Source organism: Drosophila takahashii, chromosome X (genome assembly GCF_030179915.1).
Source record: "Drosophila takahashii strain IR98-3 E-12201 chromosome X, DtakHiC1v2, whole genome shotgun sequence".
In the NCBI taxonomy this organism is placed as follows: domain Eukaryota; kingdom Metazoa; phylum Arthropoda; class Insecta; order Diptera; family Drosophilidae; genus Drosophila; species Drosophila takahashii.
Genome location: NC_091683.1, coordinates 25,611,587 through 25,629,575, shown reverse-complemented (window position 1 = coordinate 25,629,575; position 17,989 = coordinate 25,611,587). Strand labels below are relative to the sequence as shown.

At 33.6% G+C, this 17,989-nt stretch overlaps 2 protein-coding genes and 1 long non-coding RNA gene across 6 annotated transcripts; 1 reads left to right on the top strand and 2 right to left on the bottom strand.

Annotated features, from left to right (window-relative positions):
* The first annotated feature begins 9,360 nt into the window (after nucleotides 1-9,360).
* LOC138913818 (uncharacterized) lies at nucleotides 9,361-14,882 on the top strand. 4 transcript variants are annotated; one of them, XM_070218692.1, is made up of 8 exons: nucleotides 9,361-9,454; nucleotides 9,560-9,684; nucleotides 12,958-12,993; nucleotides 13,052-13,261; nucleotides 13,326-13,467; nucleotides 13,741-13,919; nucleotides 13,977-14,130; nucleotides 14,305-14,882. In XM_070218692.1, the coding sequence occupies exons 1-8, from the start codon at nucleotides 9,400-9,402 to the stop codon at nucleotides 14,811-14,813; spliced, it is 1,410 nt and encodes a 469-aa protein (XP_070074793.1). In that variant the 5' UTR covers nucleotides 9,361-9,399; the 3' UTR covers nucleotides 14,814-14,882. The 4 variants fall into 4 exon arrangements, 3 of the variants coding, with proteins under 3 accessions (XP_070074793.1, XP_070074794.1, XP_070074795.1); XM_070218693.1 differs by lacking the exons at nucleotides 9,361-9,454; nucleotides 9,560-9,684 and adding an exon at nucleotides 9,844-9,969; XM_070218694.1 differs by lacking the exons at nucleotides 9,361-9,454; nucleotides 9,560-9,684 and adding an exon at nucleotides 9,864-9,908.
* On the bottom strand, nucleotides 10,592-11,968 carry LOC138913821 (uncharacterized). The gene is made up of 4 exons (XR_011419673.1): nucleotides 11,664-11,968; nucleotides 11,534-11,608; nucleotides 11,326-11,479; nucleotides 10,592-10,808 (listed from the first exon to the last, which is right to left on the bottom strand). It is a non-coding gene; the product is annotated as an uncharacterized lncRNA (long non-coding RNA).
* Nucleotides 14,883-15,016: 134 nt separating the features above from the next.
* Nucleotides 15,017-17,143, bottom strand: LOC138913819 (uncharacterized). Its single transcript, XM_070218695.1, has 3 exons — nucleotides 16,620-17,143; nucleotides 15,870-16,568; nucleotides 15,017-15,703 (listed from the first exon to the last, which is right to left on the bottom strand). Exons 1-3 carry the CDS (start codon nucleotides 16,866-16,868, stop codon nucleotides 15,671-15,673), a joined length of 981 nt encoding a protein of 326 aa, XP_070074796.1. The 5' UTR covers nucleotides 16,869-17,143; the 3' UTR covers nucleotides 15,017-15,670.
* Between the last annotated feature and the right edge of the window lie 846 nt (nucleotides 17,144-17,989).

Below are 17,989 nucleotides of genomic sequence, written 5' to 3'. Positions count from 1 at the left end.
CGTCTACGACTACAACTACAACTACAAGATCGAGGACAGCATCTACCAAAGTCAACTTTAATCGACAGCGGCAAAAACATCGAACATCATAGAGTCAGCAGCGACGACAGCAGCGGCAACCATAAAATATTAATAGGATCAGATAAGTCCTATTATTCATAATTAAATAATTGAAAATTAAAAATATTATATATATTATAATAATATTTTATAAGTTGTCGGTAATTTAAGTCGGTTAATATAATTTTTTGTAGTATAAAAAGTATATAGCAAAAATGTTGTCCGATCAAACTATCGCACTTATAAAAAGGCAGGTGGAGATTACAAACGCCAGTAAGACGCTTGAAGAGCTCCCAAGCTTATCTTTCGAGTATTTAAAGAAATTTGATGAGCTGAAGGCTGAATGCATCCATAATCATAAAGCTCTGATTCATATTGGAGTAGTCGACCATGACTACTTCATTAAGAGTCATTACGAGCAAATGCTCTCTATTTTTAATAGAATTAAAGTAAGAATAGATAACGTGTTAGCTGATCCTGACAAGTCCGAAGGAAAATTAATGGTAAAAGAGCAGAATGTAGATACAAATTTAAACTGTGAAAGCCAATTAGATACAGCAATAGAGCAGTTGGAAAGGTATTCAAAAGACACATTTGAGGACATTCAAAACGATAAAATTAAAACTTTTGAAATTAGGATTGGATAGATAAATTTTTATTGGGATAAGCTAGTTCGTTTAAAGCAGGGAAACACTACGGACGTCACGATTAGAAGATATAATGATATGTTGGAGGAATTAGCGTTCGATATTTCCATGGTTACCAAAGACATGAGAAAAAAACAAGAGGGAACGTTATAGTCGGATGCCCCGACTATCAGATACCCGTTACTCAGGTAAAGGGAGTGCGAGGGAGATGGAGATAGAGATAGAAAACGTTGATCACGCATAACTTTTTAACGAATGGTCCGATTTGAAAAATTTTTTCTACATTTCGATAGGTATTGATAAACACAATAAAACTGCATTTTTACTTTTCCAAAATATTAAAATTTTTAAAATCGTATATAAGCGATGGTAGGCGTTAGAGGGGGCGTGGCACCATTTTGAAACAAACTTGCGCTGCGTAGGAATTCCTAAAATCTGCATGCAAAATGCCAATCTTCTAGCTTTTATAGTTTCTGAGATCTCAGCGTTCATACAGACAGACAGACGGACAGACGGACAGACGGACATGGCTAGATCGACTCGGCTAGTGATCCTGATCAAGAATATATATACTTTATGGGGTCGGAAACGCTTCCTTCTCCCTGTTACATACTTTTGCACGAATACAATATACCCTTTTACTCTACGAGTAACGGGTATAACTAGAGGAAATTGTGCCAAAAAAGGTAGAAGTTGCAAATCATAAAGATGATGATTTGCCAACGCTGCCTAAAATTCAGGTACCCACATTTTATGGAGATTCCAAAGATTGGGACCTATTTTATGAATTATTCAATGAACTCATACATTTAAGGGAGGATCTCAGTCCTACCTTGAAATTTAATTACCTCAAAATCTCACTTAAGGGAGAAGCCAGGAATGTGGTTTCCCACTTATTGTTGGGATCAGGGGAAAATTATGAGGCCGCTTGGGAACTGTTAACCAAGCGGTACGAAAATAAAAGAAAAATATTTTCTGATCAACTTAATCGCCTTCTTGACCTCCAAAAAGTAAATATTGACTCGGTTCGGCAATTAAGAATGTTTATTGACACCATAAATGAGTCAATTTACATAATTAAATTAAAGACACAAATTTCTGACGAAATTGACATAACCTTTGTTCAAATTATTATTAAAAAATTTGATAAAGAGGCTCTGCAATTATGTGAGAGCCAGGTTAAAAAAACCAAAGAAATTCAAGTTATTTCCGACGTCCTTGAATTTTTAGAGCAACGACTAAGTGCAATAAGCTCTTTTCAGGATGTAAGGCCTGTTAAAAAAGTATTTAGTATCAATGTAAGCCCATTATATACTAAAAGGTGTCCTATTTGCAAAGGTGTGGGACACATATTATTTCAATGTCACACATTTAATTCGTTAAATCCATCTGAAAGAATGGAGCAAGCCAAAAAAGCACAGTTGTGTTTTAAATGTTTAAAACACACATTTAATAAAAAATGTCCCAGCGGTATTTCGTGTTTTATATGTTCAAACATGAACACGTTTTATAGATATACTTGTATTTGTGTAGACCGTATTTTACAATGAGGTCATAAACTGTAACCCAAATATGGGATGTCCCAAGAAGGGTCGAATATCCTAGGCACATAAGCGATAACAGATGTGCACTATAAAAACCCAAAGATAAGCAGGTATGTCTGCGTGGGTCATTAGATAAGAGTAAAATAAGATTCTCATGTTAGCTACGTAAGAGTTGAATATTAATAAAGAAATCAGTTTGAAATAGTAACTCAACAAATGAAGACGTCCTTATTTCGGGTCGCTCTATTCATTTTGGTCCTTCGAGGAGCTCTAAAAGTCATCCCCCACCAGTGGTAAGAGACTAAAGAGTTATAAACCAGCACCTTAAAAAATCTAAGGTTGCGAAATAAAAACTCTTGTTACCCCCCACCCGTGGTAAGGAACAGAGAATAATAAATAAAAAAAAAAACATAAATATTCAGAAGAATTTTTATTGTTTTAATTTAAAAACACCTTTGTTAGGCTTAAAATATCAGGGACCGTAAATAATCATTATTTGAGATTTTTATTTTAAAAAGACTACTGTGTTATTTTGTTTTAAACGTCAAAAATATCGTTCTTTTTACTTTTGTCCACAAAGTATATGCATTTCAACAAATCTGGAAAGCAAATTAACTGTTATTTGTTTATGTCTATAAAGTGCATAAAAACCAGTTAAATTGTTGATTAAAATATGTTAAAACCTCAATAGGCCTTTTAAAATAAAAATCTCAAATAATGATTATTTACGGTCCCTGTAAAATATAGCCAAAGGTTGTTCTCAAAAATACCCTTTTAAAAAAAAACAAGAGAGAACGCTATAGTCGGGTGCCCCGACTATCAGATACCCGTTACTCAGCTAAAGAAATTGCGAAGGAGATGAAGATAAAAACTTTGATCCGCCGTAACTTTTTAACGAATGGTCCGATTTAAAAAATTTCTTCTACATTTCGATAGGTATTGATAAACACCATTAAACTGCATTTTTACTTTTCCGAAATATTGAAATTTTTAAAATTGTATATAAGCGACTGTGGGCGTTAGAGGGGGCGTGGCACCCTTTTGAAACAAACTTGCGCTGCGTAGGAACTCCTAGAATCTGCATGCAAAATGTCAATCTTCTAGCTTTTATAGTTTCCGAGATCTCAGCGTTCATACAGACAGACAGACGGACAGACGGACAGACAGACGGACAGACGGACAGACGGACAGACGGACATGGCTAGATCGACTCGGCTAGTGATCCTGATCAAGAATATATATAGTTTATAGGGTCGGAAACGCTTCCTTCTACCTGTTACATACTTTTGCACGAATCTAGTATACCCTTTTACTCTACGAGTAACGGGTATAAAAAGTGCGGTAAGGCGTGCTTGAGGCCTAAACATCAGCAATACGGTCATCGGTATATAGTACGGTAAACAAAGTGCTAATCGACAAAATCCGGTAATATCGACGCAAAAATATAAAATTTTCGTGCGGTATATAAAAAATATAAAAATTTACGGCGCTATGTCAGCGTCTACAGTGGCAGCAGCATCTGCAGCAGTATCTACAGCTGCATCTACAGCAGCATCAAATTCAGTAGCAGAGACTACATCAGCGACGGCGAGTACATCAGCGGCGACTACAGCAGCGGAGAATACTACAGCGGCAGCAACAACGACAGCATCGCCTAAGAACAGCAGCAGCGACGGACAACAGATAAGATATTTAAGATAATTTTTTTCTATATTTAATATATTTAAAAAAAAAAAATGGTGTCCGAGCAATATTGTAACGTGCTCAAAAGGCAGGCCGAGATAAATAAGAAATGCAAAGAAATAAGCGAGAATGGTGGACGAAATTTTACTGCCGATGAATTACAGTTTATAAACGAACTAGAGAGTGAATTTCGGTCCAACCATGCAGCTTTAATTAAGTCAGGCGCTATAGATCATGAGTATTTTACTAGAAAGAGGTATGACCAAGTTTTAGGGACAATCAATCAACTAAAATTTGAATACGAACAGTTAAAAATAAAACAATCTAGTGAGGAAAAAGAAGATAAAGAGGCTGAGTTAAAAAAAAGAATTAATGAACTTGAAACCTACTTGGATGACACCTATATAGAAATGCGGGACGGTAAGCGGAGTATGTTACATTTAAGAAAGAACAAGTTACATTTTCTTTGAAGTCAATTATTTGAAGTCCGCCCTAAAAGGTGAAGCTCGAAAGGTTGTCGCTCATCTATTATTAGGTTCCGCGGATAATTATGATGCCGCTTGGGAGCTTCTGACCAAGCGGTACGAAAATCATAGAAAAATTTTCTCGGAGCAGTTTAATTGCTTGATGGACTTGACGATTTTAAATATCGATTCTGTCAAGCAGATTAAGCATTTTATTGATACCGCAAATGAAGCAATACACATCGTAAAGCTGAAGGCCAATCTGACCGACGAAGTTGATGTGTTATTTGCTCATATGGTGCTCAGAAAATTTAATACGCAGACTCTTCAATTATATGAAAGTCATGTTAAGAAAACCAAAGACATACAGAAACTATCTGATGTTATGGATTTTTTGGAGCAGCGATTATGTGCGACTTGCTCTTTTCAGGAAGAAAAACCTATTAGGAAAATGTCAAATGTGGCAAATAGTTTCAATTTTAAACAATTTCGTTATTCGAATTGGGGAGAAAAATGTCCGATCGCGACTCAATGCCACAGATTTAGAGAGATGAATCCCACAGAGCGAATGGAAATCGCTAAAAAAGTGCAATTATGCACAAGATGCCTAAAACATTCATCTAATCAAAAATGCTCAAGCGAATACTTATGTTCCTTGTGCAATAAATTGCATCATACGATGCTTCATATAAATATTCAAAAACGGGAAAAAGTCAACACTTGTGTGACTGCCACTCAGGCATTACTTGCAACAGTAAGAATTCAAGTGAAATCTGCCAACGGCAATTTTGAAAATTTAAGAGCTCTTATTGATAGTGGATCGCAAAGCACTATCATATCAGAGGAGGCAGCACAAATACTAAAACTGCCAAAAATTAAAACTAAGACGGAAATTAGTGGGATATCTTCTACGGATACTTGTGTATCCAAATATAAAATTAAAATAACGATAAAACCTCCTAACTCGAAGAAGTCGTTAGTAACTGAGGCAATAATATTGCCCAAATTAATGAAAGCTTTACCGATTACAGAAGTTAATATAGATAAGACTAAATGGCAAAATTATTCATTAGCTGACCCGGACTTTGATAAGCCAGGCCGAGTTGATGTAATCATTGGAGCCGATCTATATACACAAATTTTAAAGAAGGGTATAGCAAAAATTAATGGTCTGTTAGGCCAGAATACGAATTTCGGTTGGATCATTTCTGGATGCACTAAGTCAAAGGGTACTCATTCGATAGTGGCGACTACTATCGAAGTGCAAGACCTAGAACGTTTTTGGGAACTAGAAAATGAAAACAAAAATGATGTAGAGACCGAAGTTTGTGAAAACAATTTTATGAAAACTACGTCTATTTCAAATGGTAGGTACACACAAAAAAATTTGCTTGGTAAAATTGACCAACAAAGATTGTTACGTAACTATTAAAATAGTTACGTGTATTTTGTTTTTGCTTTGGGTTTGTGTCTTTGCTAATTGTGTGTATTTTGTTGTTGTGAAATGACTATTTACTTAGTAGAATTGACAATTTTGCTGGTTGGGGCCTGTTTGACAATTATTACAGTTGATTTTACCAAGTTTTCTTTTTGTGTGTATATTGTTCGAATTCCATTTAAGGACGACACATCCTTAGGGGAATCAAAGCCGCAAGCAATGGCTCGATTGATAAACATGGAGAAGAAGTTTTCGCGAAATGAAAAACTTCGAGATGCCTATAAATTGTTTATGAAAGAATATATTGATCTTGGGCATATGGTTGAGTCAAAGATGGAAGGAAAATACTACTTACCCCATCAAGCCGTACTTAGAGATTCCAGTTTAACTACAAAGTTAAGAGTAGTGTTTGATGCCTCGGAAAAAACGACTAACAACAAAAGCTTAAATGATATCATGTGGGTTGGGCCTAGAGTCCAGAAAGAAATCTTTGATATAATGTTGAATTGGCGTAAATGGGAATACGTCATATCAGCGGACATAGAAAAAATGTACAGACAAATATTCTTTGATGAAAAAGATCAAGAATACCAATATATATTATGGAGAGACTCTCCTGAAGACAAAATAAAATCGTACAAATTGAAAACAGTAACCTATGGGACTGCCTCAGCTCCATATTTAGCTACTAGAGTTCTAGTAGGTTTAGCAGATAATTGTAAGAATGATGAAATTGGAAGAATAATTAGAAATGACTTCTACATGGATGATCTCATGACAGGAGCAAATTCAGTGGAAAGTGCCATAAACATTGAAGAGCAAGTTTCTAGCGAATTTAAAAAAGGTAATAGGAATTTACGGAAGTGGATTTCGAATAATAAAGAAATAATAAAAGTAGTAGAAGATACTGGCGACAACAAGGTAATAAGTATCAAAGAAAATGAGTTCGTGAAAACATTGGGACTTCAATGGGAAACCCAAAAGGATGAGTTTAAGTTCAACGTTAATTTGGGAAATGCTAAAAAAGAAAATAAACGAACAGTACTTTCCACTTTATCGAAAATTTATGATCCGTTAGGATGGTTAGCTCCAATAACCATCACAGGAAAGCTGTTTGTGCAGAAACTTTGGCTGGCTGAAAATAGCTGGGATCAAGAGTTATCAAAAGACAATGCCCAGGAATGGGCGGGATATAAAGAAAAACTTTTACAGTTGGAAAAAATCAGAATACCTAGATGGATCCAAAGTAAATTAAATTCGATTGTTAAGCTGCATGGGTTTGCAGACGCGTCTGAAAAAGCATATGCGGCAGTAGTATATGCTAAAGTAGGAATATTGGTTACAATAGTAGCTAGTAAAAGCAGGGTAAATCCAATCAAAAATAAGAAAACAATTCCAAAAGTAGAACTATGCGCAGCTCATCTGTTGAGTAAACTTATACAAAAAATCAAAGAATCGATTGATAATGCAGCCAAGATATACGCGTGGAGTGATTCTACTATAACGTTAGCTTGGATTAAAAGTGGTCAAAGCAAAGTCAAATTTATTAAACATCGGACAGATTATATTCGTAGATATACAGATGTAGAGTGGAATCACGTTAAATCAGAAGATAATCCAGCGGACGCAGCGTCAAGGGGAATTTCGTCAAGTGAACTAATAAATTTTGATCTTTGGTGGAATGGGCCAAATTGGTTAAAAGAATTAAAAGAGAATTGGCCGTCTCAGTCAAAAGCTGAGGAAGAAACCGGTATCCATACCGTGCTGACAGCTGATAGGGATATTATTCATAATCTCTTAGAAAAATTTTCCTGCATACACAAATTAAAAAGAGTTATTTGCTACATAGTTCGATTTATAAATATGAAAACAAAGAAAATATCTTATCCGGGCTATTTATCGGTTAAGGAAATTAGATATGCAGAACAAATAATTATAAAAAGGAGCAGGCATATCAATTTGGTTCAGAGCTAAACAGTTTAAACAATAATAAAGAAGTCAAAATTTCTTCAAAAATTCTGAGTTTACATCCATTTATGGATCAGGATAAAATTATCAGAGTAGGCGGTAGATTACAAAATTACAATGCTAGATTCGAGATAAAACATCCAATTATTCTCGACAAAGGGCGTATTTCTTTATTAATTATAGAGGATGCTCATAACCGAACCTTACATGGTGGAATAAATTTGATGAGAACATACATTCAAAGAAAATATTGGATATTTGGATTGAGAAATTCATTAAAGAAAAAATTAAATGAGTGTACGAAATGTGCAAGATATCGACAGGTCACGGCACAACAAGTAATGCACTCAAAAAATTATTTTTCTTAAATATAGAAAAAAAAAATTTTTCTGTGTTTAAGAAAAAATGTTCTATAAAGAGAACAAATTTTCTAATCTTCAGAAAAATTTTCTAATCCCCATAAAAATTCTCTATTGAACGATTTTTTTTAGAAATTTTTTTCTCAAATACAGAAAAATCCATTTTTTTCTAAATTATAAGGTTTATTTTTCTAATTTTCCTTTCTTTATTTGGGGGTGAAAATCGCCATTGGTTTTAGAAAAAAAAAGACTAAACTTTTCTAAAAATAAAAAAAAATCGCCATTAGCATTAGACAAATTTTTACATAATAGAAATATTGCTTTTCTAAAAAACTGAAATTTTTTTTAAAACATATTTCTTAAATGTAGACATATAAATATAAAACATAGAAAATTTTTCTAATCCCCATGTTTATAGGGCTTTTTATTTCTTAAACATACGTGGTATTTTTTTTTTTAAGAACTTCTTCTCAAATTCTTATTATTCCGGGTAAATTTTTCTTATTTTAAAAGAAATATATTTTCCTTTCTAAAATTCAGAAATTTGTCACACATATTACATTTTAAGAAGAGGGTTTATTTCTACATATGTACATATGTATATGTACATATGTATGTAAATGTAATCTAAGTTTTGTAAAGGAACACCTTTATAAAAATAAACTTGATTTCCCCTTATTGCCCTTTTAATCTCATCCTAACAAGCGTTACATCTTTCGGCTGTTCTTCCCGACTTGTTTTCGAAGCAAAAAAAGTAGGCGAAAAAGAAGATAAATTCGTTTCGTTTTCCATCTGCGTCCCTCTTGTGCATATCATTCGCTCTGTGCATAACTGTTCCCAGCGGGAACATTCCTCTGGAAAATAACATATTTTCAAGAGGTTTCTCCATACAAGCGGAAGGGACAAAACCTCATTCACCCCTTACATTTCTTCCGTCTCTGGTTTCAAAATACACGGGGGTGACACAAAAAGTAAGGGGGAAATGAGGTTTCTATGTGGTTTTCCTAGGGAATTTACATTTTCCCTACACCGTCGCCTGCTGAAAGAAACAGGATTTCCAACACTTTCTGCTAAAAGGAACAGGATTTTCAGCACACAAAGAACCACCTTCTCACTTTCCCGGTGGGTTGTTTTCAGTTGCCTCTGTGCGCGTCCGTTTTCCTTTTCGCGCGTGATGAACTAATTGCTTAGCACTATCACATTTAGTTTTTCTGAAGTGTTCGATCTGTGCAGACGATGGATAACCTGCTAACAACTTTGAAAGGCGAAGCCTTCGGAAAAATATTTCAAGGTATGTACATATGTATGTATGTAACTAAAATTTATAATTCTTTTAAAACGGGGAACATAAAATTTAACTGTTTATATACATATGTAAATATATTTTTCTTTCAAGATCTACATGTTTCAGAGTCGTGTCTTCGTGTCATGACTTGGGAACAACTCAGTTCTATTATCCCTAAGGAACTGGCTGGCCCAGCAATCATTTTTTTCCACGGGTTAAAAACTTGGCAAAATGCAGTAAGTTAAACAATAAAGGGTTAACCAGAGAACTTACATACATGCATAGATACATACATACATACATACATACATACATACATATGTATGTGTGACTTTTTTCTCTTTCCGTTAGTTTTCTTGCCTTGTTCTCTGTCTAGCATTTATCTATTTTCCCATTGCACCACTTGGTCACATTAAAATTCGATGGACGCGGCAAATGAACGACGCAGAAACGCTAGAGAGTTGAGTTCTTATATTTAAAACCTATTCCAATTTGTGTTTGTGTGTTTGAAATTAAATAAGGTAACAAAATATGTTTGTACATATGTATGTATGTATGCACATAAGTGTAAAGAGAATTTCGTAATCTTCGGCCACGTTATAATAAAACATTTATTTCGCTGCCAAGTGTATTATTTTGTTGTGGTAAAACTGATTGCAAAATAAATGTATCCAGTGCATTTGTGAAAATGTCTTCTAAACTGAGATTTTAGTTCAAGACACAAACGAAACACAAAATTTGTTCATTTAAATATCAACATACATATATGTGTGTATGTAAATCAGCGGTGCCGTAAAGTACCCTGTAGTTCGCCGGGACTGGTCCCGAACTAGCGAAATCGCCATACACCGGGGGCTTGGGACTAACTCCCGTTCATACCACCCGCAATGTAAATTTCTATCCACTTTTACCACGGCATGTCCTAGGCGGTGGTCATATGGCGAAGTTCTGCATTACCTTTCGCCACAAAAGGGACCGATAGGTGGTCCCATATTATACCCCTTTTTGCCACAAAAGGGGCCACCTATCGGACCATCTATCGGACCACCTATCGGTCCCTTTTGTGGCGAAAAGGGGTATGAAATGGGGTTGGTGTTTTCAATACCAAAAAAGCTGAATGCTATGAAACTTCCCAAGAAAAAATACTTTTTGTTAAATTAATTTATTGTATTATAAGTAGACAATTTTTCTATTTTTTTAATTTATATTTATTGAACAAATTCCTCTGCTGACACGTTTTTGTTGAGTGCCTCATTGTTGTTATTATTTGATTTGGATTTATTTTTAAAAAATCGTTTCTTTTGCAATTGAATTGCCTTGGGAATCAATATTTCTGCATTACCAGATTCTGAAACAATATCTAAAAAAAATAAGATTTTAGTGTTTTAAAATAAAATGAGAACAGAAAATAACTTCGGCAAGCCAAAGTTTTAATACCCTTGCAGCTTTCAGGAATAAAATTGTGACTAGAAAAGCATAAATATAAAATAAGAATAACCAACAGTTAAATGTAGACTTATTTCACGCTTTTGAAACTTGAACCGACAGACAGACGGACATGGTTAAATGGATTTACTTTATAGGTTTGAAAAGGTCTCCATTACTGCGTAACAAACTTCTGGACTAAATTATAATTCCCTCTGCATGGGTTTAAATATATATTTTTAGATTTTGTTATACAAGCCTGTTTACATCAAACCATGTTTTAAGATTTTGTTATAAAAGCCTGTTTACATCAAACCATGTTTTAAAAGTGAAAAGCAGAAAAAGACAGAAAGAAATAGGATTAAAGACAGATGGCATTCTAAGTAAATAGATTGAAATTGAATCAAGAAACTAAGTGTATTATAAAAAATACAGTTATAAAAATAACCTACCGTGAAGTGCACCATAGAAATGTGTAAAGGAGTTTACGGCTTTTTTTCCAGAAAGGCCATTAACATTAAATCCCACAACAAACTCATCCGTGAGAACCCTCCGCAAGTTTTTTAAACCCCCTTCTGGCAGCAACAACGATCTCATGGCTTTAATCTAAAAAGGAAGAAAATTTCACTAAAATATTTATATCAAAGAAAAAAGACTTACGTAGGAGTCCTTTGCACCACTATTTCTCCTTCTCCTCTTTAACAAATCGACGAATGTGCCTGTTCCTGTTCATGGCTAAATATCACACATTATTAGGTATTTCACTTGCACAACTCATGGTGTTACTCACCTGTTGACGACACTTCAGATCACAACAAAATATAAAACTTTAAATGTACAATAAGACAAATTAAATACAATGTTTACAAAATTTGGCGCAAACGTTGGGTTAGTGATGGTAGCGGGGTTGGGTAGTTATGGCAATCCGTTACGATTAATATTGCGACTACCGATATCGTATAATCGATGGCAATAAAAACATTCGCTAATATTATTTTTGTTTAGTTCTATGTATATAAAATTAGGTACTTATATATTTATTTTATATATCTAAGCACCAATAAAATCCGCTTGTTATGGAAGGAAGGAAAACGTTTTGCTACTGAACCACCGCTATTGTTAAAAATATTGCTGCAGCTAAATTGCTCATTATTAAATATAAATAATATAAAAAGAAATAAAATTCTATCATTTATTATTTTATTTTATCTCATTATTAAGTTTTTATTTTATTATTTTAACTTTTTTTAAATTTGTTTTTTATATAAACAAAATAAAGTTGTATTCGTTATTAAAATCATTATATACTTGTCAAAAATTTCATTTTACAATTTTTTTTAACTCATATAGAAGTGTTCACATAGAAGTGTTCACTCTCCGATAACTCTTTTGCTCTTGTAAAAAATACACACGCCACCTATTGACCCTTAAGGGACCACTGGGTGGTCGATCCCTTTTCTACCCCGAAAGTGCCACCGGCCCCCTTGAGAACTACAGGGTAGTACATGCCGATATGTTTGTGTGTGTGTGTCGATCGCTGGCTTTAGCAGGCCATCCACAGTCTAATTTGTTCGGCGAACATGTTCACGTTCGTCGTTGGTGGTAGTGTTCGCGTTCAAATTTCATATAAATTTGTTCGACGGTTTGTTTAACAAAGATAGAAACGATTCTATCTTGTCTGTTCGTCTAACAAATTCGACTGTGGATGGCCTGCTTTCAAATCGGCAAATGAATAAAGGTGGATGCCTTGTGTCTACTTGCAGTCAGTCACAAAAGTATTCGTTGCGAGGTGGTTCATAAACAAACTAAGTTTTTTTTTAACATTAAAGTAACCAATTAATTCTTTTATTAATTTTTTCAGTTTCAACACATTCAAAATATCTAAAATAAAATAACAGGATAATAATTTCTCAAAAAATTATTAAAAGAATTAATTGGCTACTTTAATGTTAAAAAAAACTTAATTTGTTTATGAACCACCTCGCAACGAATACTTTTGTGACTGTCTGTATATGTACTTCCATGTTCATAAATATAAACATTTGGAAAACGCAATTTTAAATCTTTCCTAATATTTTTTCAAGGGGAAATTACAAACATCGACAGGAAATCATAGAGAGGTAAAATATATGAAAATAACGGAAAAAAAGTGTATTAAAGCAAATTAAATAATTTCAGATTGATTTACCACAAATTCTAGCAAAAAACGAAAAAGCCACTTTAATTTTTAAATTTTTTGCCAAAGAAAATCGTTTGGACTCAAAATATCGAAAATTATTAAGTAACATTATTTCGGAATACATGGTAATAAATGATATTTTACCAAAGCAGCCCGTACTAGATAAAGTTGCTTTTGATATTACAACATTGTTCGATTGTGAAATAAAGGTTTGCCAAATCAAAAAAAAAAAATATAAAATAAATTTAAAATAATAAAATCAATTGATTGCAGGAAACTTATTTTATAAAAATAAAAGGAAAAAAACCGGGTGGACTGCTTTACAGCAATTGGTACAATTTTCAAACAAAATTTAAGGAGTCATCTATTCGCAAAAATAAGGAAAACATCCCACCTAGCCAAGTACTAACTTTAGGTAAATTTTATTTTATTTAATTTATTTATTTATTTATCTTTTTATTTATATTTTTATTTTCATTTCTATTTATTTTTTCTATTTTTATTTTACTTTCATTTATAATTTTTTTTTCATTTCTATTTTCATTTTTATTTCTGTTTTTTATTTTTATTTTCATTTCTTTTTTTATTTATATTTTTATTTTCATTTCTATTTTATTTTTATTTCTATTTCTATTTTCATTTATATTTTTATTTCACTGTTTTCTTTTTGGTTTTGCTTCTATTCAAGCTGATGAAGTCGCAGTCGATTTGGATTGGCTTAAATACAATATTGAGCCGAGGGAAGTTGTACTCGAAAAATGGTCTAATACATATCAATGGAGGTTTGATCTTTTAAAAACAAACATTTCATTAGAAAATGTTTTTGAAGATTTCCCCATTTTAAAACAGTCATTTGGGTATCAATTGGTAAGTCTCTTAGCCTTCAGCTCATTTCCAATATGTAATTTTTAAATTTCGTTGCAGATCGAAGCTGATTTTCAAAAAGCGTATGAAGGCAGCAGCCATTATTTTGACCAATGGGACACTTTTAAAACCCGTTTTGTATCAGCAGCTCTTTTGAAAATTAAGGATAAGCAAAGCCTTAATATTTTAAAGTCGTTTAATGAACAGTTGGAAGGTAATATATCTTTTAAAGTTTAATATTAAATGTAATTTGGCTTTACTTTGAAAACCATACAAACATATTTCGCAAAATTTATTTTTTCACATATTTGACTTGTTTGAAACTTTGGTAGTTCCCATAATTATTTTTTATTTATTTTGTTTTAACAATTCCTTTTTTTTTCAACAGAAACTCAAAATCTTTTGGTACTACTGCTGATGCATGCTGTTTTGCCTCCAACGGCAAGGATAAAAAGGAGTGACAAATTAAAAAGGCTTACAGTAGAGGACTCCAGGATCGCATTTGTTATTTGGAGACCCACTGTTGGTGAAATAGAAACCTATTTAAAAGAGATTATAGAATTAAGATACCTAAGTAAGACTACTTTGCAACCCATTATTTGTCTAAAAGGTTCAAGCCCTTACGACATTACAGAGTATTACTTGTATGTCTCAAGTGTATTTTATAAGTTTGATAATATTCTTAATTGTTTGGACGTATGTTTTAAGTGTTTCTTTGTTTTAAATTTAAAATATCCGGTTGAGTGCTCGTTGTTCTGGACATTCATTCAGAAATTTTTTTACAACATTCATTTAACAACAGAATTAAAAAGCAGATCGTTGTCCGAGTTATTGAAAGAACTTCAACCAAACAACATTAATCTTTTAAAAAATGATGTTGATATGCAAACTTTGTAAAAGTCGTAGTTTTGACGATATAAATATTTTCATTTCTCATATTAAAGAGTTACATACGTATGACCCGTACATACAACTTCCTTGTGGATACTCTGATTGTTCTAACGTTTTTTCCAGTTTTAAACATTTCAAGAGTCACATGCTAACAAAAAATGAACATCAATCTGAATATTTTAATGAAGTCGTTCAATCGGAAAATGAACTTTTAACGTATCCAGAAAGAGACAATATAATATTTCAGCATGAATTGCCTCAAGCAAAAGAAAGTATTCCGATGGACATAGAAGAAGAAAACTTGGTAATAGTCTAGAAGAGCGGCCTGAGCACCAAAAACCGCGAAAAAATTACCCTCGATGGACCGCGATTTCTTAGGAATTTACGTGCAGAAGATTATTTGCGGAAATGCATTGTTCTCTTGTAATTGCATTTCAAAGTTGCGTGTTTTGCTATAAAAACAAAGTAGGATTTTCTAGGATTTTGAGGTGTTTTGTGTCATTTTGCTATAAAAAACATATGGGCTTTCCGTTTGTTGTCAAAATAATAAGCGTTCGAAAAAATTCGACAAAAATGTGAAATTTTTTTTATAGCAGGCCAGACCCCACAACCGCGAATTAATATCCTCGATGGACCGTGATTCCTTAAGAGCTTGGGCGACCATGGATGACCAACATATACATTTTTAAGATGTGTCTTAAGAAATCGCAATCCGAGGAGGATCAACCTTAGTCTTTATCAGTACCTCCTTATACTTGTAACTTATTTGTAATAGTAAATAAAATGCTATATAAAACTATGGTTAATGATTGGACAGTAAATATTTATTTATAAAAAATGCTGGTTAGTGGTACAGATTAAGCCTATTCTTTTTCATTGTCCGTATCGGTGGATTCCTGAAATTTAAGATAGTTAATTGTTAGTATTTAAAAAGAGATGGGAAATGCTAAAAAAGCGCCGGAGGCAAAAAAATTAAAAAAAAAAAATCGCGCGATTTTTTTTTTTTAATTTTTTTGCCTCCGGCGCTTTTTTAGCGTTTCCCATCTCTTTTTAAATACTAACATCGCGTTCAGGATTAAACAATTCGCCCATTGCTGAGAAAATTGCATGGAATCTTGAGGTGTGGTTTGGGTGCCTTTTCAAAAAAGTGAATCGCGCTAGGTACCCTTGGTAGTGCTCCGTTTTCCGGCCATAGTGGGGAATGTTCTCCTTTAGATCACGCCATAGTCTCTCTATTCGCTGTGTATTGGCTCCCGTTTCAGGGTCGACGAAGTTTACTGAGTGATTAACGGTCATGTGAGAGTAGTTCGCATCCTTTAAACCATTGTATGACTTCCAGCAGTCGGATATAATTCTGGTTCCATTGGCGATGTTGGCCTCTATAATTGGAAGGAGCGTTTCCTGGCTACGGTCCTCCACAGGCACCAAAAAAAAGTCACCGGTTTCTCTGCAAATTCCTCCGAAAACCCACTGGCCATCCACCACGCGACCGCAATTATACTTGCGCCGGCCAATTTTGGTTTCGTCAATTTCGACGGTTAAACCGTCTCCACCTATTATTTGTTTTGCGTTCTTCTTCGTCCAGCTAAGATAAATTTCTCGAAGAAAATTACTCCAATCAACCACCGTCTGTTGGGACCAGCCTAGTTCTTCCCGAAGGAATGAGATTGTTGAACCCTTCATCTCCCAAGCCACAAAATTACAGGCCTGTTCAATGCCAACGTGGGACTTGCTGAAGAATGTCCGTTTGATGGCGGATTCCTTACAAATATAATTTAATGCAATATTTTTTTTAAATTAAACAATTGTTACCTTAAAGGAGCATTGAACTTTTCTTAATTTTCGTTTCTGTTGATGATTACTTATCATCCTGCGGCACCTCCAAAATGGCGTACTAATCGGTCTCTTCGCATTGAAAGACAATGTTGCGGGCTTACTGCAGTTGGGACAGTCCTTGCTCTTTAGAACAACTCCATGTCTCTGCAGAAATGCAAACACTTCTTCTTCGTCCATGGCAAGAAAGTCTTTATAAGAAATAGTGCACCCGTTGCAGGAATCCATAGTAAACAAAAATCAAAAGTGCCATTTCTGATTAACCAACAGAAGCCTACTTGTTTTTTATAGCAAACCCATAAATTCCTAGAAAATGCTACATTGTTTTTATAGCAAAATGACACAAAACACCTCAAAATCCTACTTTGTTTTTATAGCAAAACACGCAACTTTGAAATGCAATTACAAGAGAACCATGCATTTCCGCAAATAATCTTCTGCACGTAAATTCCTAAGAAATCGCGGTCCATCGAGGGTAATTTTTTCGCGGTTTTTGGTGCTCAGGCCGCTCTTCTAGACTATTACCGAAAACTTATATCAACATTCATTCGCATTTAATTTAAATTTAGGTTCACAGTTAAATTTTCCCCGCAGTGAAGTTTATAAGATTCAGAAACAAGTAGAACTAAACATAACAACTCCAATACATAAAGAAATCAAATGTATTTTAGAAAACACTTCAACCTTAAGTGAAATTAAAGAACGGCTAGTAAATTTGTCTACTTTTTGTGAACATCCTTTTAAAAACGTTGAAAACGAATATAAAACCATTAAAAATCTTGAAAAGTTAAATTTATATAGGGAGCCTCAGATTATCACAATTAACAGCGAAATTGCCCCACTAAGAGTAAAAAACAAAATGACTTTAGGAGATAAAAAAAATAAAGGGGTCATATTACCTTTAGAGTTTCAGTTAAAATCTTTCTTCGAGCTTCCAAATGTTTTTAAAAGTTGTATGAAAAATCTTAATTTCTATGAAGCTCAAACAAAAATTACAAATTTTACAAACGGACTTTTGTGGAAAAAAATTAAGTCAAACAATAAAGACAAACAATATAAAATTCCATATTTTTTATACACTGACGATTTTGAAATAAATAATCCTTTAGGACCACATCGCAGTCCGCTTACAGGAGTGTATCTTTCCTTTCCGTCAGTACCTCTGGAATACAATACTATTTTTACAGCAGCTATTTACAAATCAGAAGACGTTAAAAGACTAGGCAATTCTAAATGTTTTTTTAAATTTATAGAAGTGCTAAAGAAATTTGAAGATAGAGGTGTTCACATAAAAGTAGATGGCGAGGAATATACAGTTTATTTAATCCTTGGTTTAATACTAGGCGATA

What these genes read in the sequence shown, in the direction of transcription:
- LOC138913818 (XM_070218692.1), top strand. Translation starts at nt 9,400, where the DNA reads ATGGATAACCTGCTAACAACTTTGAAAGGCGAAGCCTTCGGAAAAATA. An exon ending in CTTCGGAAAAATATTTCAAG is followed by an intron (nt 9,455 to 9,559) that starts GTATGTACATAT and finishes TTTTCTTTCAAG; the next exon opens with ATCTACATGTTTCAGAGTCG. An exon ending in CGACAGGAAATCATAGAGAG is followed by an intron (nt 12,994 to 13,051) that starts GTAAAATATATG and finishes AAATAATTTCAG; the next exon opens with ATTGATTTACCACAAATTCT.
- LOC138913819 (XM_070218695.1), bottom strand. Translation starts at nt 16,868, where the DNA reads ATGGATTCCTGCAACGGGTGCACTATTTCTTATAAAGACTTTCTTGCC. An exon ending in AAGTTCAATGCTCCTTTAAG is followed by an intron (nt 16,569 to 16,619) that starts GTAACAATTGTT and finishes TATATTTGTAAG; the next exon opens with GAATCCGCCATCAAACGGAC. An exon ending in TGTTTAATCCTGAACGCGAT is followed by an intron (nt 15,704 to 15,869) that starts GTTAGTATTTAA and finishes CTTAAATTTCAG; the next exon opens with GAATCCACCGATACGGACAA.